This window comes from Colias eurytheme, chromosome 1 (assembly GCF_061535395.1).
Source record: "Colias eurytheme isolate Ceu_HAF_F1 chromosome 1, ilColEury1 Martin Lab GWU primary, whole genome shotgun sequence".
NCBI lineage: Eukaryota > Metazoa > Arthropoda > Insecta > Lepidoptera > Pieridae > Colias > Colias eurytheme.
Genome location: NC_142980.1, coordinates 15,953,693 through 15,966,369, shown reverse-complemented (window position 1 = coordinate 15,966,369; position 12,677 = coordinate 15,953,693). Strand labels below are relative to the sequence as shown.

General features: G+C 35.5%; 1 protein-coding gene across 12 annotated transcripts in view; it reads right to left on the bottom strand.

The window, feature by feature from the left end:
- Positions 1 to 3,124: 3,124 nt before the first annotated feature.
- Pdp1 (PAR bZIP family member Pdp1) overlaps positions 3,125 to 12,677 on the bottom strand; it is a 136,842-nt gene continuing 127,289 nt past the window's right edge. For 11 of the 12 annotated variants that reach the window (XM_090106318.1, XM_090106326.1, XM_090106379.1 and 8 more), the window contains 3 exons: positions 11,833 to 11,970; positions 11,408 to 11,524; positions 3,125 to 5,603 (listed from right to left, as the gene is read on the bottom strand). In XM_090106318.1, coding sequence (XP_089962444.1) covers positions 11,438 to 11,524; positions 11,833 to 11,970 — 225 coding nt within the window. In that variant the 3' untranslated portion in view covers positions 3,125 to 5,603; positions 11,408 to 11,437. Of the gene's footprint in view, positions 5,604 to 11,407; positions 11,525 to 11,832; positions 12,025 to 12,677 lie in introns of all 12 variants that reach the window. The other variant, XM_090106332.1, reaches the window with a different exon arrangement.

Genomic DNA, 12,677 nt, shown 5'->3' with positions numbered 1-12,677 from the left:
AATACGGCTAGGCCTATAATAATACGCAACGTGTGTTCGCGGTTCTACAGAACAACGTCTAGGTATGGATAAAACTGAAAAATGAAGATTAATTTTTTTTCTACGTATTTTTCCAGGATAAAAAGTATCCTTTTTTACGCCCAGGATAATAAGGTATAATTATACCAAGTTTCATCGAAATCGAACCGTTAGTTTTCACGTGATGTCTTCACATACAGACAGACAGACAGACAGACAAAAAATTTTTTAATCACATATTTGGGTTTGGTATCAATCCAGTAACACCCCCTGCTATTTATTTTTAAGAAAATTGAATTAAAGAATTAATGTTAGGCCTATAACTAAAAAAGGCATTAATAAATTTAGAGATAATATTAATAAAAACCTGCCCGTACTGAATGATCAATCCTGTCATAATAATCCTTGTGAAATGTTTAAAAATATTTTTAATTTAGTGCATAATGAATTTGAAAAAATATTTAAAGTTAAATCTTTAAATATTACCAAGGATTTACCATTTAGTAAATGGGCGACACCTAGCATACATAGGTGTAGGATCGTTCTTTATGAGTTATATGGTATGAAGCAATATAACAAAGACCCATCTTTTCTTAGTTATGTTAGAAATTACTCAAAAACTTTTACAATTGTTTGTTTTACTGCGAAGCGTTTGTATATGAGAGATAAAATACGCGACTCGGATAATAAAGTTAAAACAGTTTGGTCTATTATTAATGGTGAAATGGGTAAAAGCAAATCAAGTAATACCATAAAACTTGTTAATAATGGCATGGTTATTGACAAAAATGTTGATGTTGCGCTTGCATTTGAAGATTTCTTTAGTAGTGTCCCTGCTAGCATTACTAATAATTTAAATTCGTCTTCAGCACTTGCAGAGACCTTTTTGAGGGACCATGTTGCGGGGTGCAGCACATTATTTGAATTGCGACACGTAACTGATAATGATATTGTTACAGCCTTTAAGACGCTAAATTTAAAAAATACTTGTGATCTTTAGGGAATGTCCGTAAATTTAGTTAATAATATAATAGAAAATATTGCGAACAATTTAGCTTTTATATTTAATAAGTGTTGTGACTATGGTACATTTCCTAATTTATTAAAGCTTAGTAAAGTTATACCTCTATTTAAGAAAGGCGATCAAGAAGACTGTAACAACTATAGACCTATCTCGATTTTACCAACATTAAGTAAGGTATTCGAAAAGTTAATATTAAACCAATTGACTAGTCACTTTGCATCTAATAATTTGCTGCACACCAAACAGTTTGGTTTCACAAAAGGGGGCTCAACCAGAGATGCTGGAGCTGCACTACTAACACATATATATAAGGCATGGGAAAACTCAAAAAATGCTTTGGGGATATTTTGTGACCTCTCCAAGGCATTTGACTGCGTTGAACATTGTACTTTATTGCGTAAACTTAGTCACTATGGGATTAAAGGACAAGCTCAGAACCTCATACCTGCATGATAGGATACAAACTGTAGTTGTTAATGGAGAACGTTCTAGCGGTGCGTCAATTAACATTGGTGTTCCACAGGGATCTATTTTAGGACCCTTCTTGTTCTTGGTATATATCAATGATCTACCTTATTATTTACAGGATAGGTGTGAAATAGTTCTGTTTGCAGATGATACCTCATTAATATTTAATGTGGATAGGCATGACCCAAATGTTGACGAAGTGAACAGTGCTCTTTTACTCATATCCGACTGGTTTACTGCTAATAATTTATTATTAAATGCCAAAAAAACAAATTGTGTTGAATTTTTACTACCAAACGTTAAAAAGTTAAGCAGAAATATTACCTTGAACGGGGAGGTATTACACCATACAGAATCGACTGTATTTCTTGGGTTAACATTGGACGAGAAACTACAGTGGGGAGCCCATGTTAACACCGCTGCAGGTAAGCTCAGTTCAGCAGCATATGCAGTCCGAAAGGTAAGGCATCTAACCGATGAAGATACAGCTAGATTGGTTTATTTCAGCTACTTTCATAGTATTATGTCCTATGGAATTCTACTATGGGGCAGGGCAGCAGATATAGAAACTATATTTATCTTACAGAAAAGAGCCATTCGTTCTATATATAATTTACGTGCTCGGGACTCACTAAGAGATCTCTTTAAGAATACTGGTATCCTTACTGTACCATCACAGTATATATTTAATAATATTTTGCATGTAGGTACACAAAAACGCCGACTTACACACAAGAGTAGGAGATAGACACTGTTATGGCACAAGGAACAGAAATAGAATTGAAATGCCATTTTTCCGATTAGCTAAAGTTAAAAATTCATTTATGGGTCAAGGTATACGCTTTTACAATAGACTACCTCATAATATTAAAGGGTTTAGTAGTTCAGAATGTACTAGTTCAGAGAGCGTACTACAGTATTCAGGAATATATGGACGATAAAAACCCATGGAGGGTTGTCGCGAAAAAACCACAGGACAGTTCTTTGGCATGTTATTATAATATATTATGATGTTACATATGTATTTTGTAAAATTGTAAAACTGACATGATTTAAAAGAGCAACTATGGAGTTTCTTGCCGGTTCTTCTCCGTAGATACTGCTTTCCGAATCGGTGGTAAATTTTAAAATATGTAATGACGTTTCAAAAGTGCTTCTATAAGAAGTCTAATTGAATAAATAAATGTTTGAGTTTGAGTTTTTTCAATATTTTCAATGTACAGAATTGACCCTTGTACATTTTTATTATATGTATAGAATATATGTTATGAGGTTGTATAAGAATAACAAATATGTAGTTGCGAAGCCACGTCTCGCGAGCCTAGTTTATAAATAAAATAATCGTCAAATACCTTTCGTACAAAACTCGATCTATGCGCAAACACACCCCATCACTTTCATCCAGCGTTCTTTTTACGTGCACGTACTTATAAGTGGCATGGATTTTTCCCAATTAAATGTAGTGTCTTTCTTCTTTTAGAACAATGTTTTATTATATATAAGAGATTAAATTCAGGGTCTGCCGGCCAGTCAGCCAGTTGGCCAGTCGGCCAATCAGCCAGTCGTCCAGTCGGCCAGTCGTCCAGTCGGCCAGTCGGCAATAATACACATGAATACAACAATTAACGTTTATTTGAATCCATAGAACCATATAAATTAAATGAAACAAATACTACTCGTACATCAATATGGTTTGTGTTGTCGCAGAGTGTTTACACATAAGGCGAATCTTACGGCAAAAGAGGGACTAAATAAATAAATAGAGGTCATATACTCCACTCCTTCCTATCACGACACCTTACACGTTACAACTTTATACACATTTATTACAAATTCCGGATAAACAATTACATGCATGTAAAAGTATCGTACACGATATTCATTGGATAATAATTTAATGTATAATAATTATTACAATATGTTCAACAAACAAGTGGGAATATCAAACGGCTTGGCGCGAGCGCGGCCGAATCATTACATAATACAATAATATCACTTGATATGAAACAGTGCATTTCAAAGTCAACCGTCACGCCTCCGTACATAGAGTCTGTTACATGTAAACATTTATAAAAAAACGTTTTATTGTTCTCGCTCCAAGTCATAAAATACTTTCAAATGCAACAACTTCTTAGTCTTAACTTCATAAACATTAATTTTATCAATTCAATAAACATACAATTGACTCATTTATCAACGACAAAAATCTACAAAAATATATTATAAGATTAGCGAGAGTCGTATAGAGTGCGGAGAGATGCGGTCGGTGCGCAGTGGCGGCCGCGGCGCGTTACAACTAAACCAAATTATATATAAACTTTCAAAACGTTAACAACTACAGCCATAACAAAAATATACTAATAACAACTACGCTACGCACTACCTACTACTTACACTATTTACTATGATTATCGAAACGAAACTAGTGTTCGCTCACTACGGGAACGGAACGCACAGGCGCTCGCGAGCGCTGCGCGATACTAATCTCAACGGAGCGGTCTACAAGCGGGCGGGGAGTGGGACTGGGGATGGGGCAGACCTGGATCTGAGTACGTCAATACTTGTGGCCAAATATTATTAAAGAGATAACTAACATTTATGCAAAATTGTATAGTATGTATTATTTTTCAAAGGTACACCCAACATTCAGTAATTTATTGTATGCAAATATCATTAAAGTAATTAGTGTAATATAAAATGCGTTAGTATAAAATGGAATCATAATGGTATAAAATTATATTATTCTGGTGTAGCATTGCCGTTTGAGGGCTTAAATAATAGTAGAAGTACAAAATCCGAGCCTGCTCGTAGTGTGGGGCAGGGGGCAGGGGCAGGGGGCAGGGGGAAGGGGGAGAGGGAAGGGGGAGGCAAGGGCGGACGCGGCTGCGGGGACAGACGGACGGGGTCGGGCGAGCCCGAGCAGTGCGAGCGCGTCCGCCCAGCGCGACGCGCAGCTCACCGCCGGGTCTGAATACAGCCGTTCTTAACTAACCCCCCTAACGATGGTTAAATGAGACACTTTGCGCTATTTATTGTAAAAATGTGCAATCTCAACCACCGGTTGTGACTCGTTTTCAGCGACACACAACCTATCATTAAAATTGGGGATTTCTAGAATGAATAGCGGAATATTGTGTTTAAAGTGCCTTATTTAACTATGGTCAATATAAATTTCCATCAAGAAGTAACAATTCTATCAAGTAAACCCGTATAAATATTATAACAAAGTCTTTTTAATTTAATTAACAGCTTTATTGGCAGATGTTGCGAACCCGGCGGCAGGCGCGAGACACATTACGACTATCTATATACAGACGCAGCCTACACTTGCGCATTAACGCCACTTGAGCAATCTATCGGCGGTGTCAACTAACTCTAGGTTCGCACTGACGCACATTCACCAGCCATGCCCTGCGGCTCGGCGTGTGACTTGGCGGCTACGTTCCTGGGACTCATTTGCCTTTGTTATCTGGCATTCATGTGACGCTTCTGTGTTGAACGATGCGAACGTAGTGGTGCGAAATTATCAGATAAGCACGACTGCACGAGCGCGGAACGTGTTTGGTAAATGTATATCAGTGCGAACGGTTCGTAACGAGTGACGTCACCGCTCGCCATCGGTCCGGGTCTGACCCTGGTGCGACTCCTAGGCCAAGGATACGACAGAACAGCTGGGAACTTTGGTTATCACCTACACTAAATTAACTTACGGTAACTGTATAACGATTCTTAACAATAACTTTTAACATAAACTGGGAAACATCAGACGTTAGTCGACTCGCTGGAGGCCGCTAACGGAGGTGGTGAAACAATAAAACTTGGGACCTCTGGCTGACTCAGGCCCGTATTAGCGAATCGTTCTCGATTAGAGAACCGGCGTTTCGTTCACGCGGCCGACTCCAGGCGTCGGGTCCCGAGACCAGCGATAAGTCTGAGATCGGATCGATCTTACGCTCGAGAAGGATCTAGTAATACGAGCCTAAGCGCGATGTGAGCGATCGATGGCAAGAGGAGTCCTGAGTGAGCGGGCAGCGAGGGTCAGCAGTCGGGGCGCGGCGGACCGAGCTCGAGCGGCTCGCGGTGGACGCCTCACCTGCGGCGAACGAGAGTTCACTCAATCAATTCTATTTTCCTACATTTAGTAATAAAAACCATACCAACTAATTAGTACCGTATAATTATCTTTTCAGTGATCTTACTCGCTAGCTAAGTTACGTAGTGGTGCGAGTTATAATTTAATTAAAGTTATAATTTTGGTGGTTACAAAATTTACCCCGGTAATTCTCGGAACATAAATAAAAATTCCGACTTTGTGCGACCATTTTTGTACGGCACTGTGCGTTTTCTTATTATTTTTAATGGATCTAGTGGTGGTTAAGAATGCCGTACAAAAATATGTGACCAAAATTTACCGAGTCTACCTATACTTTCGAATTCTGATCTGCACTCAGTTGGACAGCTTACAAGGTGTTACAAGTGACCTATATTTTTTTTCAACACGGGCTTGTAGTCTATATCGGGTTTGACGCATTTGGTGCACATCTCAACTTGTACACCATGCTCATTGGTGAACTTAGCAACTTGTACACTTCTCAAATGGAACACTTCGCAACTGGTACACTTCTCAAATGGTGCACTTCGCAAATGGTGCACTTTTTAAGATTAGTTGAGATTTGGAAAAATTGTGTAAAAATGAAAGAATTTTTGGTTTTGGATGTTTAATTTTTATAATTATGTCAACAAAATAATAATAATTAAACTATACAGAATCACGAATTTTTGGTTTTGGATGTTTAATTTTTATAATTATGTCAACAAAATAATAATAATTAAACTATACAGAATCACCTTAAGGCTGCAGTCTAGCAAAATTGCGTTTTCAACAAGTTATTTGACAATTTTTTCCCGGCTAATGAAATGATAAACTGAATTTTTTTTTCTTGTTTATCAATTAGTGTTATATGCGCAATGCGCGTGAATTTTTTCACATTTATAAAGTTACTTTATGTTACCTTAATCAGGCCTTCAAGATAAGTCTCTTTCCCCCAAAATCATTTCGAGCTAAGTTTGTGCACTCACTACGTTGCAACCGATTACAATTTACACAATTTGATCAGCACATAAATATTCTTATATAGTCGTAATTCAAATGTGCTGAATACAATTGCCGAAAAACTTATGATTTTCCTAATTAGAACGTTATAAATTCATTAAATTTCCCATTTTTTGCCTTACAAAAAACTATTGATAAATACTGCTAAAAGCTATTTTTCCATTAATTTATTCGAGTTGGTTGAAGACCAATGAGTATTAATCCTTTAAAAAGTTTTTATTTTGAATTTTGATAATTCTTTAAATTTTAAAAACATATTTTAAATAACTAGGAAAAATCCTAGCGAATTTCTTCAGTCGCGCTCCTTGGGCCGGAGCGTTCTGACGTGTGCTCTACGCTCGATTTTCCTTCATACCGAAGTGAAAGTTGCTCTACTTCATTAAATTTAATATTTTTGTTAATTGATTATTTTTATCTTAGTTTTGTGAAAACTTTTGTATTTTCAAACTATTATTCGATTTCGTTATGGAAAATAAACGAAAAAAATATGCGTGTACTAGAAAAAAAAAAGTATCTTCAAACGTTAAGTTAATGAAAGCAAATAGATTACAAGGGTGAGTAGCATCAATTTCTTTATTTTACGGGGTGTCAGTATAGAGATATATGTTCCTTTAAAATTAAAGTTAGCTCATACATTTTCTTTTTTCTAAAGTTCCTTATATAGAAAAGTGCTTAGTTTTCGTTTATTATTGTAACTAGGGACATACGGTGAAAATGATTTGTTTACTACAAAATTTTAAATATATCGAGGTGTTTTAAATTATTTTTTCGAGTCATTTTAAACGTAGCGGCATGTTGTTTGATTATTAAGTTTGTAACATAAATACAGGAAGTCATTATAAGTTGGTTTTATGCTTTGATCTTACAGACGCGCTGACACATTTCGTCCACCATTAACAGCTCTAAGTACCAATATTAAAACGAATGGATTATCATCACACCATCAAAACTCAGACGTAATGGAAGATCACAATAACATAGAACATTCAATGGGTGTTGAGAACTCAACAAACACAGGTAACAAAGACGCACAGAATAAAAAAAGGGGACGAAAACGAAAATTCGATGATGCTTTCCCTTTTCGACGTATTGTTAGGGTACGTCACCAATCTGCAAAAAACAAAACTGATGATTCCCAATTGCTGATTGAAAATGAAAAACAAATTATCGATAACAGTGGTGAAGTTTTTTGTCTAGAGGGACGACGAATAGTATCAATAGCGTATTTTTTAAAAATTTTGGGAAAAATTGCTGATCACAATGAAACATCCTTCGGTTGCAGATTAACTCATTTAAAATGTTTCGGTGAACAGCGTAAAGGATTTATATCAACATTACATTTTAAATGTGAACTTTGTAATTCTGAATTTGACATCAGCACTGAAGATCCGGCTTACACTTGTGATGCCAATCATAGCATAGTTGCGGGTATTATTAGCATTGGATGTGGATTAGCCAATTTAAATGAACTAGCAGGAAATGCTGATATACCCGGAATGACAAAAAGTATGTACGCCAAAACAAGTAAAAAAGTGTATGAATGGTTTCATGAGACAGCGCTAGAAGAAATGCGTAAGGCTGGTATCGAAGAATCGGAACATGCTAAAGAAATAGGTAATGTTAATAGCAATGGTATACCAATGATCGACGTGATCGCTGATGGGTGTTGGTCCAAAAGATCTTTCCGTAATAACTACTCAGCTTCATCAGGTGCTGCAGCAATTATCGGGGCACACACGGGTAAGCTGCTCTACCTAGGTGTAAAAAATAAATACTGTAGTGTATGCTCAAAAGCTGAAAACAAAAATACAGCAGCAACGAAACATACATGTTTCAAGAACTTTTCTGGTAGCTCTTCCAGCATGGAATCTGCATCTCTCGTTGAAGGTTTTAAAAGTTCTTTGCAAACTCATGGCCTAATATACGCTAGGCTTATATCAGATGGTGATTCAAGTAGTCATAAAAAAATTTTAGAATCAAATCCCTATGGGAATTGTAAAGTAGAAAAAATTGAGTGCCGAAACCATCTGTTAAGAAATCTTTGCAACAAGTTAAGAGCACTAATAAAAGATACGAGTATTCCTATTCAACAGAGAAAACACCTGACGGATTTCAAAGTCATGAAGTTGCGCAGATACACGGTGCGAGCTATAAAGCTTAGAAAGCACGAAAAATTTTCCGAAACTCAAAAAATAGTAAAACTTCGCGCAGATATTTTTAATGCTTTACAGCATACTTTTGGTGATCATTTGAACTGTGATAGTGCTATTTGCCCTGCACCTGATAAAACAGACACCAATACGGCAATAATTTTACTAAACTCAATCCTTTGGAGAAAAATGTGCCAAATTGTATCCTTCTTAGCAAACAACGCAAAAAGTTTAATACATGACGTTGATAGTAATGCTGCAGAAACATTCAATTCAGTTATTGCTAAATACGTAGGTGGAAAAAGAATTAATTATACACAAAGAAATTCATATCAGGAGAGGTGTTCAGTTGCAGCAATATCTTTTAATTCAAAAAAACCAATCCATGCTGTGCATACACACATATTTCGTAAACCTACTGGCAAATACTCAAATATGTATGAGACAAGTAAAGCACAAAGAAAAGTTTACAAAAAAGCGTTTCGTAAAAAATTTCAGAAAAAAGGACAAGATCCAGATTACGGTCAAAATGCACAACGACCAGACATGGCTGATGAGGATTTTCAGTTATCAAAACAGGAATTTTTGAAACAGATGGAACTCACTGATAAGCAAATAGATGAAATACAAAAAAGAACTTTTAATCAATGTTCTAGTGCAGAATGGATAGAAATGAGAAAAAACAGATTAACAGCATCTATGTTCGGAAAAATTTGTAAACGTAAAGATAATATTAGCTGCGGTCCTTTAGTAAAATCAATTGTAAAACCGCAAAATATATCTAACGTCCCATCGGTTGCTTATGGTAAAGCCCACGAACAAACCGCGTTAGCTCAATTATCCCTGCAGGAAAACATTACGATTATGGGTTGTGGATTGTATATACATAAAAATTTTCAATATTTAGCAGCTACGCCTGACGGTATTTACTATGATCAAGAAGGGAAAATGGGACTAGTTGAAGTTAAATGTCCATTTTCGGCAAAAGACATGAATGCGGAAGATGCGGTAAAAAATAAAAAAATAAAATTTTGGAAATACAATGAAAAAAATAAAAATTTTGTCGTAGATAAGAATCATGACTATTTTTTCCAAATTCAGGGACAACTAAACATTGCAGAAGCAGAAGTCTGCTTATTTGCCGTTTGGACTGGAGTGAATCATTCGTTAAAAATAGAATATATAAAAAGGGATGTTACGTTTTGGCAAAATAAAATGATAGGACCATTATCAAGATTTTACATAAATTGCCTACTGCCAGAATTGATTGATTCGAGACTTCAGCGTTCGATGCCCATCAAGGACCCATCCTATATCATTCAAGCAATTGAAAAAAATATACAAAAAAAAAATAGAGAAAAATCTAGTGTAACCGATAAAGCATCAGAAAGTAGCAAATAATTTACTAGGTTTATCAATATAAATGAGAAATAAATATTTTTTGTTTTCATTTGCGTATTTTTCTATTTTATAATTTTTTACACATACATCACATTTTTTTATTGTATACAAAATTTGTTTATCTATATGAAACTGAACAACTTTCACTTAGAAACTTAGGTCGAAAAAACGTATAGAGTTATGCATTTGGTATGGAAAGCTTATTTTTTTATATTTCGTCCAAATTTCTTTGTAAAAGTTGATCAGTTATATAAACATAAAGTTGAAGATATCAATAGAACGTATTCGCAAATTTTGTGTACTGATAAAAAGAATCACCCGGTGTAATTTTCACGAAAATTGTTTCAAATTGTCATTTTAGGTACTTATAACGAATATTAAATTATGCATACGAATGATTTAATTTTTAAAAATTAAGTGGAGCAACTTTCCCTTAGTACATTTGTATTATTTACATATAGATGACAGGATGCATTTGTTTGCACTACTAGACCAAGCCCTTAAACACTATAACATTTGGGTTCATTTTTATTTTTTCAAAAATAAAAATGTGACTCGGATATAATAAAAATAATATAATTATATAAGAAAAAAAAGTAGATTTACAGTAAAAAAATATCATAATATAGATATGATATAATATCATATTATATCAATAACCTTTGTAATATTATTATTTAACTTTTAACTATTACTAATTAAATAAAAGCTTTGCGTGTTTAAGGTGATTCTGTATAGTTTAATTATTATTATTTTGTTGACATAATAATAAATATTAAACATCCAAAACCAAAAATTCTTTCATTTTTACACAATTTTTCAAAATCTCAACTAATCTTAAAAAGTGCACCATTTGCGAAGTGCACCATTTGAGAAGTGTACAAGTTGCTAAGTTCACCATTTGAGCATGGTGTACGAGTTGAGAAGTGCACCAAATGCGTCAAACCCTCTATATCTTTTCTATACCAATATCAATGTATACCATTTAGAGCCATTTAGTATTTACAATGTTTTTATACTTGCACATTAATTTAAGTTAATAAAAAGTAATTAAAAGCATAAAATAAATTTAATCCTAGATAATTATAAACGTAAAAAGATTTTATAAATAGAGTTGATTTCTTGTGAATTCGGTAAACAATAGAGTATTCAGTATGGGTTTGGATAGCCGATGGCATAATGCGTAATGTGAAATGTCAGTTGTGGGGTTGTTCGATATCGTAAGGTACTGACATGGTGGTGTGTTTGTGCGGTCGCTGCCGCCTACACGTCCGCGTACTTGGAGAGCTTCTCGCGCAGAATGTGGTTCTCTTTCTTCAGCAACTCCACCTCTTGTCTCAGGCCCATGTTCTGAAATGTCACAAATAATCACTGAGAACCATTCTTTACCCATATTTTATGTAACAATTACTTTGTTCTTGTTAAAGGAAATTATAAAAAAATGATATTGCTTCTATAAGTTAATCTTCGCAATTTTCTGTTGCCTTTATTTCATATCTGCAGGTGAACGACTTAAATTAGTTACGACCGAATGCTCTCGTCGGCCATCAAAAACCAAATAAAATATAATTACCTACCAAAATATACGGGTGGGAATGTTATTATTTGAATAGAATTGATAACAAAGAAGGTTCGTATATAAATAAACAGCTAGTTACCTCTTTCTCGAGGTAGCCGGCGCGCAGGGCGATCTGGTTCTCCTTCATACGGCGCGCGTCGCGCGACCGCTTGGCTGCCATGTTGTTCTTCCGCCGGCGCGCCCAGTACTTGTCATCCTTCAGGTCGTCGGGCACGAACTGCCGGCGACGTCGATAGGGGGTTAGCACGCCGCGCCACACACTCATACCTCCCTTCACCCAACAAACGCGCGTTATGCGCCGTCGCACCACCTCCGGTCGCGCGCCGAGCCTCACAACTCTCTACCCCACCCCGCGCTACCCGCGCTGCCCGCGCCACCCGCGCCCTTAAGAGGAGGCTCCCTAACATAATTTCTGGCACTGAGAGACCGGTTACGGTACTAGACGCTAACACAGCCGTAATAAAGTTGAATATCGCGTGCGCTTTTGCTCGCGTTCGAAGTCTCAAATCTCAATTCTTATTTCGTTTATAACTAAAGTAACTAATAATATAAGATCTAGAGAAAAATATCTTGGGATTCGATAGTAAACTCTATTTTCTTACTGTTAACTTTTATTTTAGACATAAAGTCCAAGTAAATCCTGAAAAAATGTAATAATCCTTAAAAAAGGCATAATTTTTGAATAAAAAATGAATCGAGCGAAAATGTTACAATTACGTAACTGTCTTGTACAAGAAAGAAAAATACCCAATAAATCATATACTAGAGTTCAATTTTGATTGTATGCGTGCCTGTTTCAGAATATTAATGCAAATTCACTTAAAATTTAGGGAGCCTCCCCTTAAATAGAACATAGTAATAATTTTGTTAATAACATATAAAAAAATCAAACATTTAAAAATAAATTAAGTTCATTTATTAGAG